General features: G+C 26.5%; 5 protein-coding genes across 9 annotated transcripts in view; 4 read left to right on the top strand and 1 right to left on the bottom strand.

Annotated features, from left to right (window-relative positions):
* LOC113377111 (ras-related protein Rab6) overlaps window positions 1–4,559 on the top strand; it is a 35,687-nt gene extending 31,128 nt beyond the window's left edge. Inside the window, exons 4-6 of the mRNA XM_026617313.1 lie at window positions 31–236; window positions 2,100–2,166; window positions 4,193–4,559. Of these exons, the coding sequence (XP_026473098.1) occupies window positions 31–236; window positions 2,100–2,166; window positions 4,193–4,260 (341 nt within the window). The 3' untranslated portion in view covers window positions 4,261–4,559. The remainder of the gene's footprint in view (window positions 1–30; window positions 237–2,099; window positions 2,167–4,192) is intronic.
* Window positions 4,560–9,960: 5,401 nt separating this feature from the next.
* On the top strand, window positions 9,961–11,536 carry LOC113376470 (ketohexokinase-like). The gene is made up of 3 exons (XM_026616396.1): window positions 9,961–10,172; window positions 10,489–11,049; window positions 11,179–11,536. Exons 1-3 carry the CDS (start codon window positions 10,039–10,041, stop codon window positions 11,447–11,449), a joined length of 966 nt encoding a protein of 321 aa, XP_026472181.1. The 5' UTR covers window positions 9,961–10,038; the 3' UTR covers window positions 11,450–11,536.
* A 120-nt stretch (window positions 11,537–11,656) lies between these two features.
* Window positions 11,657–13,893, bottom strand: LOC113376471 (epidermal retinol dehydrogenase 2-like). 3 transcript variants are annotated; one of them, XM_026616399.1, is made up of 4 exons: window positions 13,762–13,893; window positions 12,981–13,163; window positions 12,386–12,715; window positions 11,657–12,226 (listed from the first exon to the last, which is right to left on the bottom strand). In XM_026616399.1, exons 2-4 carry the CDS (start codon window positions 13,122–13,124, stop codon window positions 11,780–11,782), a joined length of 921 nt encoding a protein of 306 aa, XP_026472184.1. In that variant the 5' UTR covers window positions 13,125–13,163; window positions 13,762–13,893; the 3' UTR covers window positions 11,657–11,779. The 3 variants fall into 3 exon arrangements, with proteins under 3 accessions (XP_026472184.1, XP_026472183.1, XP_026472182.1); XM_026616398.1 differs by lacking the exon at window positions 13,762–13,893 and adding an exon at window positions 13,471–13,587; XM_026616397.1 differs by lacking the exon at window positions 13,762–13,893 and adding an exon at window positions 13,230–13,336.
* LOC113376472 (BLOC-1-related complex subunit 8 homolog) lies at window positions 13,647–16,614 on the top strand. 2 transcript variants are annotated; one of them, XM_026616401.1, is made up of 3 exons: window positions 13,647–13,830; window positions 14,361–14,538; window positions 16,207–16,614. In XM_026616401.1, exons 1-3 carry the CDS (start codon window positions 13,779–13,781, stop codon window positions 16,502–16,504), a joined length of 528 nt encoding a protein of 175 aa, XP_026472186.1. In that variant the 5' UTR covers window positions 13,647–13,778; the 3' UTR covers window positions 16,505–16,614. The 2 variants fall into 2 exon arrangements, with proteins under 2 accessions (XP_026472186.1, XP_026472185.1); XM_026616400.1 differs by lacking the exons at window positions 13,647–13,830; window positions 14,361–14,538 and adding exons at window positions 14,907–15,059; window positions 15,586–15,763.
* Window positions 16,615–17,426: 812 nt separating this feature from the next.
* LOC113378246 (GATA zinc finger domain-containing protein 14-like) overlaps window positions 17,427–21,818 on the top strand; it is a 210,353-nt gene continuing 205,961 nt past the window's right edge. For both annotated transcript variants that reach the window (XR_003367161.1, XM_026618774.1), the window contains exon 1: window positions 17,427–17,553. The gene's annotated coding sequence lies outside the window, so the exon portion shown is untranslated. The remainder of the gene's footprint in view (window positions 17,554–21,818) is intronic.

The raw sequence follows: 21,818 nt of genomic DNA, 5'->3' as shown, positions 1-21,818 counted from the left end.
TAAGTGATGCATTGATAAATTTTCATCTAGATGCCAACTCATTTCACCAGACATCTAAATGGATAGATGATGTTCGAACTGAACGGGGTAGTGATGTTATAATCATGTTAGTTGGAAACAAAACTGATCTGTCAGACAAAAGACAGGTGTCTACGGAAGAAGGCGATCGCAAAGCGAAAGAACTAAATGTCATGTTTATTGAAACCAGCGCGAAAGCTGGATATAATGTTAAACTGGTAAGTCGAACTTTTATCATTCTGCATATATTTGTCGTAAAATTAATATAATATACATGAAACACAATTGGCAATAATAATCGTTCTAGACCAAGGGCGAGCAACCTCTTTAGCTTACGGGCCAATTCAAATTTTAAAATTTAATGGCGGGCCGCACGTTTATATATATATATATATATATATATACATATATATATATATATATATATATATATATATACTAGCAGAACCGACAAACGTTTTGCCACAGGAAATATTTTTAGAAAATCATTAGTATAAAAATGGCTAACTAATTCTGAATGCATAAAAATGTAGTATATAAATGAAAGGGGCAGATAACACGAATTACATAGATAATTTATCCAACGCAACGCTAAAATACCAACATCCATATTTAAATTATGTTAACCTTGAAAAAAACCCAATTTTCTTTAAAAAGCAGTTTTATCTTCAGATTTTAATATTAAATTTCAAAATTTTTTTTGCTAAAGTTGCTCCTTCTGCAAGGCGTTCAAAAATTATGTACGGCAAATCAGTTAGTTTTATCGGAGATAACCATTTCGATGCCAATATTTAAGAATTGTTTTTAAAATGTTGCAGCGGATAGAGCGGATAAATTTAAGCTTTTCTATAAGCTCTGAAAAAACTTGATCGAATTTCTATTAAAAACGTTCACAAAAAGACGATAATTGTTAATAAATTTGGAGTTGTATGCAGTTGTCCATTTCGTATTAAAAAAAAAATTAAAATAAAGAACAAAATTAAAAAAAAATCATTACCGTTGTACAATCCATGAAAAATAAATTGCTTTTTCTTTTTGAATAAAATTGAAGATTTTTCATAAACTCAAAAGTCTGAACTATTTAATATTAAGTCAAAAAGATTCATTGACTGATCGCCGGACTAATGTAATTGCAACAAAATTGCAACAAGAAAAGAACAAATATACAAAGTTGAAAAAGGTATATATTTTATATAATTTCGAGTGTATATTATAAGTGTATATAAAAATTAATACAAAATGAAAATAAATAATAGTTAAACAGAAAAACTAATTTACTTGAAAACTAATTTAGTTACTTGTAAACTTTAATGAGAATTTTGGCACTGCTTTTTTATTTAAACTGATCAATATCAGTCGTTTTTTAAATCTTGTTCTTCATTTTAATTTTTTTATGCGGAAAGTAGCAACGTGTATGCAGCTTTAATATGTTTCATTCAATTTTGATCGGTGGATGGATCGAAATTAAAATAGATTCACAAAATAGTTGTCTGGATTTTGGGTGTGTGACATATGTTTTCAAATGTACCTTTTACCGCTGAAGATCTATAAAATCTATAGTCAAAATTGGGACGCAAAATATTTAAAAACTGACACAATCCTCAATCTAAAAAAAATTCTAATTGATTAATTCGTTGCTTATTCTTGTTCTAGACAATAAAGATTCTGGTCTACCTTCTATCTTTTTCCATGTATCCGTTTGGAAAATATTTGAATGATATAATATTGCTCTAGTTATAATTCAAAAATATCATATTGCCATATAGTTTCTTTCTATTTTCTCAATACATTTTTTAAAAATTCTAATATCTTTTATTACGCTATGGGAAATTATTTTATGCAATATATGCTATTTTGCTTCACAATGATGTAAGGACTACAACTGCGCTCTTTACTCTGCTTTATCAACAGTTATTTGAGTGGATGATTTGTAGATTATATGTACCTAAAGTTTAGTAAATCAGTACATATTTTAGGGGGATATTGTAGCTGTAGTATTGTCAACCCATAGTCATATCAGTATCAGTACCTAATTATGAGTTTCATAGAGTTTCATTCGTAACATTATTTTATTTTTTAAGCTATTCAGGCGTGTTGCCGCTGCTCTGCCCGGCATGGACTCGACGGAAAACAAACCTCCAGAGGACAGTATCCTTTTTACTTACGTAACGTTCTTAACGTGAAGCTTTCATTTTACATTTTTTGTTTTTAAAACACGCATACCAAATGCATACAAGTCTGTAGATAAAAGCATGAAGATTGTCCGCTTTAAAAGGTCATTTTTTTATTTTTACGTTTTCTTTTTTTGATCTTATATTTTTGAAAGTTTTGTCGCTTTTAATCATATTTTCATTTCAATATGCATGAAGATACTGCATTTTGTGAATGTATATATAATATTTTGTTTAATACTTACGGGGTAATACATTTTGTTTTACAAAATATATTGTGTATCCCATAATACCTTATTCATCATTGTTTTAAAGAAAATCTGACAGACTCTTTAAGTTATATATATATATATATATATATATATATATATATATATATGTATATATATATATATATATATATATATATATATTAAGTTATATACAGCCAATGCTTCGAATGAAGAAAATATTATTTTTATTTTAAATTCCTATGTTATGAGACTGGATGTGCCTCATCATTCAACTAGAAGAAATTTTACAATATAAGGAAACATTCAGAATTAACTAGTTGTGTATGGCATCGTGCCTTAAGGCAAATTGCTGGAACTTTCCGTACCGTAACGAAATGTTCGAGAAATATTAAATGTTTTCATTTAGATTATTGTAAATACTGTAACATTTTCTAATATTTATAAGAGTTATATAAACTGAATTACAAATTTAAAATTATTTATTTAAAGTATGTAAGTGAGCTTTAGAACTTTAGCCAGAATCAAAATTAAAGTCTCAATTATTTTTGGGGGAAAATAATTAGGAAAAAAAAATTTTGTAATATTTTTTTTCCAAAAGCAATTATTTTGTCAAAACAAGCAGAAAGTTTTTCTAATCATTCAAATCGGATGCATAATTCTCTCAAAAACTGCCATTTTTTGTACATTTAGTCTCGGTATCTTTGCCAAAATCTAATCACCACTTCTCTCCGTCATTAAAAATTAAATGTTTTTTAGATCATTCAGATCGGATGCTCCGTTCTCTCAAAAACTCGATTTCTATTTTCTGCACTCTTTGCTTCGTATCTCTGAAACGGCTGGACCTGTCTTTGCCAAAAACTAATCAGCACATCTTCCTATCAATAGGAATCAAATGTTTTTTAAACTATTCAATTCGGTTGATCCGTGCGCCCGAAAACGTGGACGTAAAATTGTATCCATACATACATACACACACGCATCCGTTTTTTCTGAGGTGTGCCAAAATGTTCAGAAACCTTCAAAATGTGAAGAAATTTTCAATTTCGATTTTTGGAGGATTACAATAACTTACCCTACGGGAAGTTAAAAATATAACTATTAAAGAAATTAGATTATACATACATACTTACCAGACCAGGAAAAAAACATATTAAAACAATTGCAATTAATATAATAAATCACATGATACTATTGCAGAAAAACAAAAAATAGTTGTAGAAATGAAACACGATCTAAGATTTTCTGAATCATGTTTTATGCCTAGCGTTATTCTTCTGTCTTTTGCTTTGGCGTTTCACTTGTACGCGGTCTTCATTGTGTTTTTAAGTTTTATTATTTTTACCTATATTGTGTTTCATTTTTTCAACAATTTTTTGTTTTCCTACAATTAGTTACAAAAACATATTGTTTTAATGTTTTTTCTCCTGATTTGGAATGTATAATCTCATTTCTTTAATTGTTATATTTTTATTTCTGAATTTTTTCTTATATTGTAAAATTTCTTCTAGCTGAATGATGAGACATATCCAGTGTCGAAAAGTACAAATTTAAAATAAATATTTTCTTCATTCGACGCATTGGCTGTTTGAACAAAAAATTCTCAAGATATATATATATATATATATATATATATATATATATATATATACAATAAAGTGTGTAAGTATAATAAATGTATGTTGCATGTGACTTGTATATAACGCTTCAGTTCTGATTGGATGTATTGCTTGGTTCTATGATTTATTTTATTTTCCTTAATGTTCGCTATAGTGCAAGAAGTTGTGTTAAAAGACACACCAAATGAAATGAAAGATCCGGAAGGAGGATGTGCATGCTGATATTACCGTATTATTGTCATTACAAACCTTTCGTTATTAAGTATTTATAATGATAATGTAAGTTGAGAATAACAAACTTGAATAGACTTTAACATGCATATGTGAAAAGATTATGAATCCAACAGTGACTTAGGATTCTTGAATTAGATCATGATTAAACTAATATTGACAAACATAAATTTGAAATAAATATTAAGATAGCATTTTTAATAGAAGAATCGTTAGGGTTTCATTTTTATATACCATACATTTTAAGAGAATTTTATATCCTTATTGAAACATTAATAACTCTAAAAATAAGAGAGAAAATGGAAGATAATATTTGTCCAATTTTGTAAATGGGCATTTTAAATTAAATAAATCAATATTTATAAGAATGGATACCTCATGAATGATGTATAATGTTATTTCCAGTTTAGTAAGCAATTAATTCTGGTACTATATACATTGAAAAACTTAAATTGTATATTTCGTATGTTCTACATTGAAGTTTTAAATCATAATTTACAACTACTTACATATATATATATATATATATATATATATATATATATATATAATAAAATTTGGGCTTATTGTTAGAAATAATCTTAAATAACTAAATATTATCGAATTAATAATTTATTTTAATCTATTGATTATATAGTAAAGATCATTTTTACCTTTAATTTTGTTAAAATTATCAATTAATAATAAAATATTTTTGTTGAAATTGTTATAATAATTTTTAATTTTAAGCATCTATCTCTGCATGTAACTGATTTATTCTATAAGTATTTCAGCTTTTTACTGGCAATGTATATGTATATATTGTGTAGTATACTAGCAATTTTCTGTAGATTTAGTCATTTTCAGGGTGCTTCAGAGATAAGGCCTATGATTGCTTATAAAGATTGCATATAGGCCAATGAATATACTGCCTTTATTGATGGATTTTTTGCCATGCTAAATTCTTACTGGGTATGACTTGATTATTTGTTACTTTATTAAATTATTTTTTCTGAAGTGATGAGTTATTATTGGCTAACATGCTTTTGTAACCATGTATATATTTAAATTATTTTAACTTCATTCTATTAATTTTAATGATAATTAAAGTTTTTTTTTGCCACTTTGTAAATGAAGTGTATTTGAAATATTTTTTAAATGTAAATGATTGAATATAAATTATGGGAACATGTTCATTTTAAACATAATCTTGCATATTATTGTCTTGCAAAATATTGAAAGATGTTTATATATATATATATATATATATATATATATATATATAATATAAATATAGGGTGTCCCAGATCTTGACGTCAAGCCGAAACGGGGTGATAGTTTTGACCTTAACTGTCTTGAAAAATATTAAAAAATCATCTCACGTTATTTGGAAATAAATAATTTAAGTTTTCTTATATTATAAAATCATTTTTTAGTAATATGCAAGATTAGTGTTCTTGTTATGGTCTGAATTTAATGATTAAATTTATGCTGTTACAAGCACTTTGCTTTTATTTTTTGGTCCGCACTTGTTTAAATTTTTTCCTTAATATAAGACGCAGCTGTTGATTTACAAACTCAACCCAATGCTCCCAATGAACAGCAAGATTCAGAAGGTGGCTGTATGTGTTAATTTTAAACAAAAACATTCTTTGACGCAGATGCAATACATGATGTGAGAATTTAAGAAAGTGATTTTTTAACGCTTGAAATTTTAGATCAAACATTACCTCTTTGAAAACAAGGTCTAAGGTAAATCATAAGATCTATCATATAGATACTTATGTATAGTTAATATTCAATGCATTGCTGAACAATTTATATAAATATACACAAAAATAGCCTTTTACAGTCATTTGTACTTAGAGATATTGTGAAAAATATAATATAATGTAACAATTATGTTGCTTAAGAGTGAAACAGTGCTACATGTTAATGAAATGTTATTAAGAAAACGCAATAGAGCTTTTCTTTCTCTTTCTCTCTGGTGTAACTGATTTTTTTTTCTTTTTAGTTTTTATGTAAATTGATATGTTCATCATTTTTCTAGCAGTTTGTTATATACTAAAAAAATTTAATGAATATTTGTCATAGGATTTAAATTTGATAGCAAGTGTTTATAAATATTTTGAGGCTCAATTTTAATTTGTAATGATATCTTCAATGATGTTATTTATAGCAAGTGGTTCTGCTGAATATAAGCATTTTGTTGAGCATACTATAACGAAACTATTATTTAAGTATGTACTACAATTAGAAATAGGAATTTTCATGGTTATAAATAGTAGCCTCAATAATTACATCAAATATATGAGACAGAGAAAAACGCTCCATAACATTTTGCATAACTGCGAGTGCACCATTGCACAATTTACAGATCTCTACATATGTTTTGAGGTTTATTTAGCATATGAATATGATTCATATGTATCATAAAATTAATTAAGAAAAATTATAGAAACAGTAAAATTAGTTCAAGAAGTCAACATGTGCAAATTTATTTGATTTGAAACGTGTTTAAAATTATTAATACACTGAATTTGTTGTTAATTCATTACTAAAAATATGAACATGTTTATTAGGAAAACTATAAAAAAGACAATCTGGACTTAATGCCTAAAATAGTTCCATTGTTCTTTGAGTAAAATCTGCTGAAAACAATATTATTCTTATAAGATGTGAAGTATCAGCAGCATTTTTATTAAAATTTAAATGTTAAAACTTATAATAGTTCAGTCAAAGCAATTTATGATATAAAAATATTTTAATTTATATTATACGCACAATGGTGATATAAGTAATTGTAGCTTTTTGTGTGTCCATTTATTTTTTGCATCTAAAAGCACATTGTATATGGTTTTCTACAATTCAACAACGGATGCGAATGATTGCTTAAATCTAAGGAAAAAGTCAATAAACATGTATCGCGATTTAAATAATAAATGTATATAATAAAACTCTAAATAGCTATGTCTAATTTCAAAACTATTTAATATTAGTCTGCATGGAAATTATTTCTAGGTCAAATATTTTGTTTCTGGTGATATAAAAGTTAACTTTGTTGATAAACAATCATTTATTATATCTAAAACGTATGAATTGAATAAATCTTGAGAGGAATAAAAAAAACAATGTGCGATTTCTTTCTTTACTATTAAAGTTTGATAGCCTTTCACTAAAACATGAAATTGCATAACTTGTAATTATAATTATTTCATATTGGATTAAAAAATGTAAATGGCCAAATTTAGTTTTGTAAATAATTATGAATGAATGAATTATGAATTATGAATGTTCTGAAAACCCATTTTTTCTAACGATATCACAGGTGTTAAGTACACTTTCAGTATTAACATTTTGAAATCGTGACCATAACGAATGTTTATTAAAAACCATGGCATTAATTAGTATTTTTATAATATATTATATTATACATATACATATATATATATATATATATATATATATAATTGTCGAAATGTGACATTTGAGACGATTAAAAATATTTTAGTTAAAAGGGTATGGGCGTGTTTCCATACAGAATTGGCCCCACCCTGGTATTTAAATAATTTGGATGCCATTTTATAGGTATTTTCGAAAAAATCCGATATACCAAATTTCAAATCCGTAGCTCATCATTTGGCCGAGATATCAGTGAAAACATGTGAAAGTGGCCCCTTTTTTCAAACTCACTTTTTGTCGGAAATATGAGAGATATCAAAAAACTGTTAACGTCATTCTATTTATACTGATCTTGTCTATGTTGTTCATAACAAATAATGTGGAAAAATTATTTGTTAGTGGGAGAAAAAGTGAAAATAATTTTTTGTTTTGAATTTTCGGATAGTGCGGTTGTTTGGACTAATTTTTAATTAGCATCATTAGAAAGGCTATTAAATTTTCTTTTAGTGTGCAAAATTTTGTTTTATTTCATGTGGTAGAACACATTCAAAAGTAGAAAAAACCTGAGCAGATACACGCTCGCCCTCATATAGCACCCGTGTAAGTCGTCTCTCATTCGCAACGACTAGCGACAGCACTGCTCGCCGCGCGTCTTGATAAATTAAAACATTTTTAATAAAACACAAGATATATACATTTATATTTTAAATAATTATATATTTATATGTATATGTATAATAACTATATTTTTATATAATTAAATATTTATTATTTATATATTGCACAATATATTATATGATTTAATTATCATTAATAATTTATTAATTATTAATACCACTAAATAAATAAAAAATGGATTGATAAAAAATATACATAATAATAGTATATCGGTATATGATTACTATTCAAGCTACAGCAATGTATAGAAATGCGAGTATACTAAGTTAGTCATAAATATATTAAATAATATCTCGAAGTTTTTTTTAAATTAAATAATATAATCTATTGAATAGAATGTCTCAACATATGAATACTCATAATAATTATTGAACTACTGCACTATTGTGTATCATCCTTAATTAAAACGATATTTGAAATTTCGCGGCATCATAATTATATATTATATTAAATAATATCGTTTTAATTAAGGATGATACACAATAGTGCAGTAGTTCAATAATTATTATGAGTATTCATATGTTGAGACATTCTATTCAATAGATTATATTATTTAATTTAAAAAAAACTTCGAGATATTATTTAATATATTTATGACTAACTTAGTATACTCGCATTTCTATACATTGCTGTAGCTTGAATAGTAATCATATACCGATATACTATTATTATGTATATTTTTTATCAATCCATTTTTTATTTATTTAGTGGTATTAATAATTAATAAATTATTAATGATAATTAAATCATATAATATATTGTGCAATATATAAATAATAAATATTTAATTATATAAAAATATAGTTATTATACATATACATATAAATATATAATTATTTAAAATATAAATGTATATATCTTGTGTTTTATTAAAAATGTTTTAATTTATCAAGACGCGCGGCGAGCAGTGCTGTCGCTAGTCGTTGCGAATGAGAGACGACTTACACGGGTGCTATATGAGGGCGAGCGTGTATCTGCTCAGGTTTTTTCTACTTTTGAATGTGTTCTACCACATGAAATAAAACAAAATTTTGCACACTAAAAGAAAATTTAATAGCCTTTCTAATGATGCTAATTAAAAATTAGTCCAAACAACCGCACTATCCGAAAATTCAAAACAAAAAATTATTTTCACTTTTTCTCGCACTAACAAATAATTTTTCCACATTATTTGTTATGAACAACATAGACAAGATCAGTATAAAAAGAATGACGTTAACAGTTTTTTGATATCTCTCATATTTCCGACAAAAAGTGAGTTTGAAAAAAGGGGCCACTTTCACATGTTTTCACTGATATCTCGGCCAAATGATGAGCTACGGATTTGAAATTTGGTATATCGGATTTTTTCGAAAATACCTATAAAATGGCATCCAAATTATTTAAATACCAGGGTGGGGCCAATTCTGTATGGAAACACGCCCATACCCTTTGCCTCATGAATTAAAATCAAAAAACTTTATTTAAAAATTATAACTTAGTAATGTTCCCAATATTGTCTAGAATTAAAAATAATATCTTCATTAAGTAAAAGTACTTAAAGTTGTCTTCAAATTATATATTATATGTCAACAGTTGATTGCAGGTTTCCACTTAATCGAAGGTTATGTTAACAGATATCATTTTGAGGTCGCGTTGAGGTCTTTTCAATCAGAATTTAATATATATCATTTGTATTTTGTTTGCAGAGTAATATAATGTACAAAATAAATGAATTTAATTGACAATCCTTTAGTAATTATGTCTAATACTGATTCAAATAAAAGAGTTTTATGCGTGGGTCTTTGTACGCTTGATATTGTCCAAGTTTGCGAAAGTTTTCCCGTTGAAGATTCCGAAAAAAGGTAAAAATAACATGGAAAACATAACAATTCTGCACAGAGGAAACAGAAAAAATCTGTAGTGTAAGAAGTTATTTTCATTTTGCAACATGATCTATCTTATTTAATGTTATACCTAATATTTCTACCTTTTAATTTACATAATCTTTAAAATTCGTTATCAGCTGTATACAAAGTTTTTGGCAATTTGTTATTAATCCCAGTTATTTTTTGGTAATTGTGTCATTTTTTATTTCATGAATATTTTTCGGATGATGATATATTTTTATAAAACATTTTATAATAATAATATTTATATAATGATAATAAAATATTTTAGGTCTCTAGAAGGATATTGGCAAAGAGGTGGTAATGCTTCTAATAATTGCTCTGTATTATCTGAACTCGGCATTGAGTGTGAATTTTTAGGCACATTAAGTAAAAAGTGTTATTTGCAATTTCTCATCGAGGACTTTAACTCATTTAGTATCAATATTAGTAATTGTCGCTACTATGAAGATGCTGATACACCATTATCTACAGTTATTTTATCTAGAAATACAGGAAGTAGAACTATTTTGCATACCAATCCTAATTTACCCGAACTTACAGTAGAAGATTTTAAAAAAGTTAACTTGGAATGCTATAAATGGATTCACTTTCAAGGCCAAAATGTTAAAGAAGTTAGGAAAATGATGGAAATGATTACAACATATAATTCAAAGGCAGATGTTGGACAAACGATTGTGATATCTTTAGAAATTGAGAAAGTTAGGCCTGAGATAGAAATATTAGCTGCATTAGCTGATGTCATATTTTTTGGAAAGGACTATGCAATGAGTTGTAACTATAGCAATATGTTAGATACAGTGAGAGAAATGAAAAGTACATGTAAACCAGGGTAATATTCTCTAAAATTTATTTTAATAATTCTATTATCACTGCACAAAACTCTATTAATAAAAAAAAAACTATTGAATTATAAATTATCTAATTTATTTATCTGTTATAAATAATTGTTCTTCAACAGTGCAATTATTATTTGTGCATGGGGAGAGCATGGAGCTGCCGCCTCTGATTCGAAAGGAAATGTAGTTTCAAGTCCTTCATATCCTCCGCCAAGAATTATTGATTCATTAGGAGCAGGTGATACATTTTGTGCAAGTGTTATTAGTAGCCTGATTAATAATCAAAGCTTACAAGAAAGTATCATTCTGGGCTGCAAAATTGCTGGTGCTAAGATTGGAATTAAAGGTTATAGAGGTTTGAAAAGTTTGTATGAAAATATGAAAGAATGTTAGTAATGTATAAAAATATTTATTTTATTCTAATCCTAACAATATATAATACATATTTTCATTTTTATTCCTGAGCAACATAAAGTTTTACTTACATTTATAGATATAAAATGGCTGAGAATCAAATGGATTAAAGAAATTTAATCATTAAAATTTATAAATTTATTTTAAAATTTGATAGAACATAATTTTATTTTAATTTATGCCGATATTGAATTGATTCTAGGCCACCAATAAAATACTTAATACTATATGGAAATTACTGAATGGTATTAATTATTGAAAGCATATACTATCAAAAGCATTCAATAAAAAATGCAGATAAAGATAAAATCATGCAAAGTCTGTGCCTGTATTTAGCATGTCTTTTAACATGCAAGTTGAATTTCTTGGTAACAATTTCAGTGCATGGCCCAAATATAACAAATATCCTGGAATGCTAATTTCCACATAATTTCTTCTCACACCGTCAATAATTTTATGAGCAGCATCTGCAGATTTAATTTTTCCAAAGAAGCTAGAAATTCTAAGACGGATGTCATTTGCTACATCGTTGCTAAATATAAAAGGATATATGTGACATAAAGTGAAGTGTAAATTCTTTAAGTTTTTATCAGTTCTTGTTTGCTCTAAGAGAGATTCAACTAGTCCTTGCACTGCAAATTGTGTCACACTTAAAGGAACCTGGTTGTTTATTCCTGTTAATCCTGCGACAGATGTTAATGTAACAATGTGGCCATGATCTAATTCTTTCATTCTAGGCAGAAATGCTTCCAATAGCTGAAAAATATATATAATTTCATTATGAATATAGAAAACTGATTTCAGAGTTGATTGTTTCATTATGAAAGTGATAAAATATCAGCAACTTATCATTATATAATTAAAAAATTTTACATAAAATGATTTTAATTTATTATCATATTTGACATGACATACATAAAAATGTGCTAGAACTCCTAAACTGATGGTATCCTTTATATCCGGCGGCTTTTGAGCCAATAATGATCGAGGGCTTGGAACGCCGGAACAGTTAAACATCATTGTAATGTCACCAATCTCCTTTTGAACTTTTTTAGCCATTTCTAGTACTTTGTCTTGATCAGTAACATCACAAGTGTAGGCATAAGCTTGTCCATTTTTCAATCTAATTTGTTTTACCAATTCTTCATTGCCGGATGTATTAATATCCCAGCATACAATACAAGCTCCAAGTTGAGACAACTGAAGTGCTAATTCTTTACCGACACCTCTACTCGAACCTACTATCTATTAATGCCGCTTTAGTTTTAATGTGCGTTAAATATTATTGTTTCAAACAATAGAGTTGAATCAATTTAAACATAAAGCTAGTTAGATTTTTGCTAAGAAACCAAATCAAAATTGAATTCCAATTTAGAAAAAAAAATAAAAAAATAAATAAGCTGTAAAAAAAATAGTTAATAGCAAGCAACAAATTGGAGTTAAACTGAATTTTTAAAAATGTATGAAGGCTTAGTTTTTAAAATGCAGATTAACTTCTATTTATACTAACCAGTACTTTTTCTGAATCAACTGGCTTTAGTGGTTTTGGTGAAATCAACTCGAATATTGCATTCAGGATGGAGAACAATGTGTACAATAAGAAAATGTTAAAATCCCACAGCAGAACAAGAAATGAGTAAAAGCGTAAAATCATGGTTAAGAGTGAGAAACTGTTAAGGGCTTCTGTCTTGTCCTGTAAATAATATGTAGTTTTAATTTATAAACTTATATTTAAAAGAATAGAAAATTAACAGTATACCATAATGAATGATACAGATGTCAAAAACTACATAAATTTTTGATATAAGAAACATGACCTTTTGAAACTCAAACTTTGTACATGAACGGTGTTAAAGGGTATATTTTTAGTACAAAAAATATTGAAAATATTATGAGATTGTTATTTAATAATAAGGTTTGAAACAAATTGAACTATAGACAGAGCTGTAAATATTTATATTACAAAACGTGTATTATATTAAACATGAACATGAACATACTCAGTTTTTCACTTAATACTAATTTAAACTAAATATAACTAAATTCTATATAGCATATGTGTTACTGAAGTTTAATATTATTTGATTTTGCATACTAAAGCTAAATTAAATATTTTAGGTTATGTTTTGAACGCAGGCACTAATTGTGCTTATTGACATTGACAGATGGTTGGCAGTGGGCAGAGATATCGTATTTTAAATTGAATGTTCAGATATTAAAACCTCAAAAGTTATATATGGCTCTTATATTTATAAAATAATTTATTAATTGTAAATATTATAAAGACTGACTAGTTAAGTTAGTGATAATGGCAACTGCTCCGGCAGCCGATCCTGATTTGGAAACAAAGGTTAAAAAAGGTAATACAGGTTCAAAAAACTTATTACAACTAACAATTGTTTTAAAGAAACAGTTTTACTAAACAAATTATTAATTATACGGCTTATAATATAACATAATACAGCGTAATGAAAATCCGTATAATCCATATCATTCTACTGAAATGGGTCGGATTTCTGAATTTGGTCTTTTATCATGGAAAACTGAAAAATTGTAAAAATTCTCATTGTATTTTGTATTAAATTAGTAACAGTTCAGAATAATTCTTTTCTATGATTTTTCTATAAACAGTATCATAAGAGAAAAGGCTTTTAAATATATAATTTATCTTCATGAATTAATGTAATATATTTATTAACTCATTATTTAGTTTCAACCATACAATCGATTTATTTAAAATAATTTACTGCTTCTAGTGAAATATGGATTCACATAATCTGACAAGGTTATATAATCTTTTATACTGTTATTGGTGGATTTTAAAAACATGCATATTGTTTTCACAGATTAATTTTATGTAAAATACTATTATAAATATTTTATCATGCAGCAACTGAAAGAATTTCTGAAAATATGCACATCGTAGCTAATGAGCCATCTCTAGCATTTTACCGATTGCAAGAACATGTTCGAAAAGCATTACCGCCCATGGTGGAAAAAAGAGTTGAAGTAACAAAGTTACATCAAGAACTTCAAGGAAGATGTTATGATGTTGAATATGCTGTTGGGTAATAGTTTATAATTAATTTTAAAATATTCTTAAGTTAGGATTAATGTTGTTAATATTTAACTAAATTAGTATAACTAACAACATTAGTGGTATTAAGCAACACTTGTGCAAACAACCTATAAAGTACGATGGTGATTTAAATTATAAAATGCATTTTTAAATTCCTTCGTTCATCTCAATCATTCAGATTGAGATGAATAACTTTTCTTAGTAGCATATGTGTTACTGAAGTTTAATATTATTTGATTTGCATACTAAAGCTAAATTAAATATTTTAGGTTATGTTTTGAACGCAGGCACTAATTGTGCTTATTGACATTGACAGATGGTTGGCAGTGGGCAAGATATCGTATTTTAAATTGAATGTTCAGATATTAAAACCTCAAAAGTTATATATGGCTCTTATATTTATAAAATAATTTATTAATTGTAAATATTATAAAGACTGACTAGTTAAGTTAGTGATAATGGCAACTGCTCCGGCAGCCGATCCTGATTTGGAAACAAAGGTTAAAAAAGGTAATACAGGTTTAAAAAACTTATTACAACTAACAATTGTTTTAAAGAAACAGTTTTACTAAACAAATTATTAATTATACGGCTTATTATCATAATACAGCGTAATGAAAATCCGTATAATCCATATCATTCTACTGAAATGGGTCGGATTTCTGAATTTGGTCTTTTATCATGGAAAACTGAAAAATTGTAAAAATTCTCATTGTATTTTGTATTAAATTAGTAACAGTTCAGAATAATTCTTTTCTATGATTTTTCTATAAACAGTATCATAAGAGAAAAGGCTTTTAAATATATAATTTATCTTCATGAATTAATGTAATATATTTATTAACTCATTATTTAGTTTCAACCATACAATCGATTTATTTAAAATAATTTACTGCTTCTAGTGAAATATGGATTCACGTAATCTGACAAGGTTATATAATCTTTTATACTGTTATTGGTGGATTTTAAAAACATGCATATTGTTTTCACAGATTAATTTTATGTAAAATACTATTATAAATATTTTATCATGCAGCAACTGAAAGAATTTCTGAAAATATGCACATCGTAGCTAATGAGCCATCTCTAGCATTTTACCGATTGCAAGAACATGTTCGAAAAGCATTACCGCCCATGGTGGAAAAAAGAGTTGAAGTAACAAAGTTACATCAAGAACTTCAAGGAAGATGTTATGATGTTGAATATGCTGTTGGGTAATAGTTTATAATTAATTTTAAAATTTTAATTATCTTAAGTTAGATGTTATGATGTTGAATATTAATTATTTAATTAGTTAATAATAAACTAAATTAGTCACTAACAACATTAGTGGTATTAAGCAACACTTGTGCAAACAACCTATAAAGTACGATGGTGATTTAAATTATAAAATGCATTTTTAAATTCCTTCTTTCATCTCAATCATTCAGATTGAGATGAATAACTTTTCAATACAGCTGAAGAATGTTAAACTGATATGTATATGGGGCACGTCATATTTATATATATATATATATATATATATATAAATATTTAAAATTGTGCAAAATAATATAATAATTAATTTATATGCATGTTAAAACTATTGTTGCATTTAGCTTTTTGCAAATAAAGATTTCAGTTTTACATGAAATTAACATACTATTTTTCTACTAAGGGCTGTGAAATCCATAGAAAATGCAGATGGCTGTTTTCAGAATATACAAGACCTCTTAAAAAATGCAATATTTTTAAAACAACAACTAAAATATGAAGAATCACGTAGAAGTAAACGTGATGGCAGTTCAGTGTACAAACGTCTCTCTGCACATATAACAATGGATTTGTCTGATATTTCTGGCGCTGTCAGAGAAACAACACATCAGTTAGAAAATATGATAGGAAATATGCAAACACGAAACTCAAATAATTCTAATGGTACAGAATTACAAAGATCCCATACTACTTTACATTGACAATAATTTATTTAAAATCGGCTAATGTAAATATTTGTATGCAGGTGAAAATAACTGAGTGATTTTTGTAATATATGTGTAGTTCATAAAAAAATTGTGTTATAATTTTACTCAAGCTTTAATAGTGATATATGTTTTTAATTTATTATTTAAATATTGAAATACACTTCAATGCATAATATTTTGATGTTTTTTATTTAAAGAATTAGTAGGATTCACTATTCAAAATTGATTGAAGGGTATTGGAAAAATAGAGAAGTAAATTTGTTACTAAGGCTTTATTGAATAATCATTATGCAAAAAAATTGTTAGCGTTTTTAAAACATACAAATAAATGATTTTCATATGTGGTTTCATAGTAAGCAGTGAAAAGTATAGTGAGAAGAATTGTAAATTAAAAATGGTTTTACAATATGTTTGATCTAAACTGAGATGACAGCAATAAACACTTTTGTAATAATAACCGAACATTAGCAATAAATAATTTTAAATTTATTTTCATTACTATCTAGGTTTGAGAACATATAATAAAATATGTGAACTCATTACAAAAAATAAAATTTTCATATAATATTGAATATATTTAAAAATTCTAATATGATTCTGATTTACTTTATTTATCTATGCTAATGAATTCTATACGGTTGAAGTATTTGATAATACTAAAAATAATATTTTATTATATTGGCGTAATTTAAATAGCATACATTTATTTGCCCAAAATATTTATATAAATAATTTCCATAATTTTTAATTGCCTTCAGTATTTTTTGATTATGAATGAACATGGTAGCGCGATGCGGATGATTTGAATTCTCCGCTTAGAATCTCATTGACACGTGATGGCAACATTGTCTCAAACCGCTGCTTCATTCACAATGTCAAGAGGTGAAGAGCATGGTTAATAGTTTATTGGTATGAACTCTTGCTGTAGTTGTGACAGATCGAAACTACTCTAGCGTGTGTTTTGTTGTTGAATAATTTTTTAATTTAATTGTTTAGTCGTGATAGTGAATGTGCTTTGACGCTTGTGTCGATGATTAGATAAGGTATGCGCGATGTAAACATTTTAACCACTTTCTATATATTTACATTCAAGTTTATATATAATTAATATCTGTTGTTTTCAAGTATTATTATTGTTTTAACATTTACGGTTAAATTCGCGTGCATGTGTGCCGATTTCATACGATTGTGATTTTAGAAAGCTGAATATCGATTGTGCTTTTTTTCCAAGTTCATAGGATAGTATTATATATTAGATACATTTTTAATTAAAGCTTATGATAATATTATGGTTATAATTAGTTCAAAGCGCTTGTAACTCGATGTTTTAATTGATCAAGAGTATTTTACTTATCCAACACGTGCATGACACACAAATTTGACAGATATTTGATTAAATGCTACGTTATTCGTCGAATTGGATGTCGCTAGTCGTAAGCGCCGATTCTGGTGGGAATCCTAAGGCTGAGAATGCGGCAGTGACTTTAGTCATACAGATTTTAATAGGATGGTGGGATTCTAATTGGATGATATTAATGATATAAAGCAAACTAGTGGTGCATGGCATTGTGCCGTAAGGCAAAATGCTGCGTACCGAAACTTTAAATTTATGAAAAAGCTTTTAAAGTTTTTGAAAACTTCGAAAAAATTAGATTTTTGAAAATTTTGAATTATTTGAAGAAATTTGACTTCTTTCAATTTTTGTTTTATTTCGAAATCTTTAGAAAATTTTCAAATGAAAACTTTTTTGCAAAGCAATCGCGCTTCGTTAGCTGCGTAGAGGCGATATATCGAAACGCGTAAGCGCCGCGTAGCAGACTAACGGATGAACTTTGGTACAGAAGTACTTTTGGGTAGACCTGCCTTTCCAAAAATTTAATCAGTTCCCCATTTTGTTAATACAAATGAAATGTTTTTCGAATTATTCAAATCGGACGCTCCGTTCTCTCAAAAACTTAATTACCATTTCAGGCACTTTATGCCCCATATCTTTGAAACGGCTGGACCTGCTATTGCCAAAAACTAATCAGCACGTCTTCTCACCAATACGAATAGAATGTTTATTGAATTATTCAAATCCGTTGATCTGTATTTCCGAATTTGTCGACGAAAAATTGTATCCAAACACACACATACATACATCCATTTTTTGTAAGGTATGTCAAAATGTTCAGAAATCTTCAAAGCGTAAAGATCTGTAAAAAAGATTTCTATTCAATTTCTTTGCGATCACTGATACTTACCTTACTGGAAGTTAATTAAATAGATAATTATTTATTAATATTAAAGAATAAGTGAAAAAGTTTGAACAGCATTTTACTATAATTTAATAATGTTAGATCTTATATTACTAATCTTATCTTGCCGTCAAGTAGTTTCAAATGTTTTTGAAATATGTATATATATATATATATATATATATATATATATATATATATATATTTATAAGATCGAGGCAATTCACGGGTGCTCATTTACAAATTTGTATGTCTACTATCGTTGTCGCACTACTGAACTATCTCTAAATTTTTATTCAATCCAAGCATTGCATATCAAAAAATTTTAATATGTTATTTATTGCTTGCAAGAATATTCTTAAATTTTCAATTATTTCTAATGCATGCGTAATTATTAATATTTGCGTTTTGAAATATTTTATTTATTTATTTTGGGGATTTTATACGATTTATTCTATTGAGCAAACAAAGAGCAAAAAAAAATCTAACCTTTCATTATTAAACATGACACTAGTACTTCATTTTGGATAATTTTATTTAAATTTTTCGATATTTAAAATATAATATTCAAAATTGCACCGTCAACTTCTCTTAATTGATATCGTAAGAGCAAATTGTGTGTATTCATCTTTACTTTCCTATCGTTTATCGGTTTGTTGTTTTAAAGTTACATTTTTAACGTATTTTAAAAATATTGTTCAAAGATTACTGTAAGATGCAAAGAAATTATATATTATTAATAATAATTATATATATTTCATATCCAAATCTCGTTTTGGCGCCCCTTAAGGCGTGCATTGCATTCAAGGTAGGACCGGCCCTGTATATATATATATGTATATATATATATATATATATATATATATATATCGCACGTATATCATTATAATAGGCAATATTTATTTATCGGATTCAATTCAAACGTCTATTCACTATCTTCAAACGGTATGTTATAAATATAACCCATATTTTTCATGTGCTTTTGTTCATTACGACATAGTGTAAATTTCATTGGTTTATTCTACCGGGCAGTATTCTAGTTCAGTTCTTTCATCTGCACATGACTAAACATCCCCCATGAGTTCTACCCTTAAGTTTCTACTCGGCAACCGATCGCGATGTGTTCCGCGCTACGTCAGTTTGAAAACAGCGGCGCGTGCTTTTGGTTAGTGATTACGGAAAATGTGTTTTCATTCAAATTTGTTCAATTTTTCTCTATGTTATATTTTTATAATTTAAACTTTCGTATGAAATATAAATAATAAATAATTTGTCTATTTTACCAAGTGTCATATGTTGGACGTACTTGCCGTGACTTGCCTGTACAAATATTGATTTTGTGTCTATATACTGTTACTGCGGCGAACACGGGGTTGCAATGTACGTATATAAGTCTTTATTACACACAAAGAATTAGATTTAGATACATATAAATTGGAAGGTTAAGAATTCTGAGTTATCAGGTGTCTATTATTTTAGTTTTTTATATTTGCCTTTTTTAATATATTTTTTTCATGAAAAAAATTAATTTCAAAAATTATATCAGTATTATTTTTTTTCAAAATTATGTATTCTCTTCTATTGAGATTTTGTTTTTATTTAAGTTTTACATATCGATTTGTACTCGAACTTGCTTTCATAATTACATATGCTTTTGTATTCTTTATTTCTATTTATTATCAAACTACATAACTAATAAATTTCAATTTGATTTTAAAAAGATATTTTTTATTTAACAGATCATATTTTCAATTAGTAATGCTATTTTGAACCATGGTGGTTGATAGGAAAAATTAAAATTTTGCGAGTATAGATTTTAGACCAATTAAGTGCTAAAAAAGAGTTGAATTCTATATTCTTAGTCGAGAACTTTCTTCAATATTTAGAATTTAAACAGTTTTAATCAGCTCAATGTGTCTAATTGAAATGAAAATAATTAATTTGTATATATTTTTAATTTATATTTTATATAACTTGTACTAAGTGTGCTAAAACGTGGATTTATCAAAAAATATTTTCGTGTAGTCAAGTTCAATAATATTTATTATATAATTAAAAATATATATATATATATATATATATATATAACATAAACTTAAATCCTGATTTTACTTATTACTTAAATCAGGAATGCACCGAATCAAACCGATCTCTTGAAAGAAGTTAGAAGTTAAATTTAGAATTTTGACAATATTTTTTCAAAATTAATATATAAAATTATAGTAAACATTTACTTAATTTATCTATTATCAATTTTTATTTATGAATATGTATATATAAATAATATATATATTATATATATATATATATATATTTATTTGGATTTAAAGATCAGGCGTTACATATAAATAAAAAAATATATGAAACTTTTTAGCAATATATATTTAAAATCTGTAAAAATTTATGTTCTATCCTAGACTGCGAGCAGTCAATACATATTTTCGACAACTTATTAAACGTTAAACATGTTTATTTGTGTGATGTTAATATATATTATATATATATATATATATATATATATATATATATATAATATATATATGATTTGTGTTTATTTGTGTGATGTTAATATATATATATATATATATATATATATATATATATATTACAAATGTATTCTGAGTGGATAATAGATATTAATTTGGAAATATGAACAAACAACACTCTTTTTGCACTAATTTATTAAATAATAATTTTCACAAACGTTTCGAGACTAGGTTTGTCTCATCATCAGTGTGTTATAATTAAAAAAATTTTAAAATATGGAAATCTAAATTAGCATGTTGTGTTTTTCATTACACGTCGTTCACTGCACGTTGTTCTTTTAATACCAATGTCTTCGGTATTCGTATTCTCTCTACTTGAAACCACTTGAAATTGTAAAGTCACTCAATCAGATAGGAAAAAAAAGGATTAGGGTCCAGTTGAAAAATAGATGTCGTTAGGAGAAAAAATATTCTATGATGAGATGGTTTGTTTATAAGATTTGTTATACATTGTTGTAATTAAAAGTGTATGTACATCTATATATAACTACAAAGTATGAATGAGATTCAGGTATGTATCATGTA

The sequence above is a fragment of the Ctenocephalides felis genome, unplaced genomic scaffold (genome assembly GCF_003426905.1).
Source record: "Ctenocephalides felis isolate EL2017-DRISC unplaced genomic scaffold, ASM342690v1 CF-g0.4_SCAFFOLD_01886, whole genome shotgun sequence".
Lineage (NCBI taxonomy): Eukaryota > Metazoa > Arthropoda > Insecta > Siphonaptera > Pulicidae > Ctenocephalides > Ctenocephalides felis.
The sequence above is the reverse complement of the archived record's forward strand: the minus strand, read 5'-3'. Positions and strand labels throughout refer to the sequence as shown.

Coding starts and splice junctions, on each gene's coding strand:
- LOC113376470 (XM_026616396.1), top strand. CDS start 10,039: ATGAATTTAATTGACAATCCTTTAGTAATTATGTCTAATACTGATTCA. Junction 10,173..10,488: donor GTTGAAGATTCCGAAAAAAG/GTAAAAATAACA, acceptor AAAATATTTTAG/GTCTCTAGAAGGATATTGGC. Junction 11,050..11,178: donor AAAAGTACATGTAAACCAGG/GTAATATTCTCT, acceptor GTTCTTCAACAG/TGCAATTATTATTTGTGCAT.
- LOC113376471 (XM_026616397.1), bottom strand. Junction 12,716..12,980: donor TTGATTCAGAAAAAGTACTG/GTTAGTATAAAT, acceptor CGGCATTAATAG/ATAGTAGGTTCGAGTAGAGG. Junction 12,227..12,385: donor GAGTTCTAGCACATTTTTAT/GTATGTCATGTC, acceptor TATATTTTTCAG/CTATTGGAAGCATTTCTGCC.
- LOC113376472 (XM_026616401.1), top strand. CDS start 13,779: ATGGCAACTGCTCCGGCAGCCGATCCTGATTTGGAAACAAAGGTTAAA. Junction 13,831..14,360: donor GGAAACAAAGGTTAAAAAAG/GTAATACAGGTT, acceptor TTTATCATGCAG/CAACTGAAAGAATTTCTGAA. Junction 14,539..16,206: donor GATGTTGAATATGCTGTTGG/GTAATAGTTTAT, acceptor TTTTCTACTAAG/GGCTGTGAAATCCATAGAAA.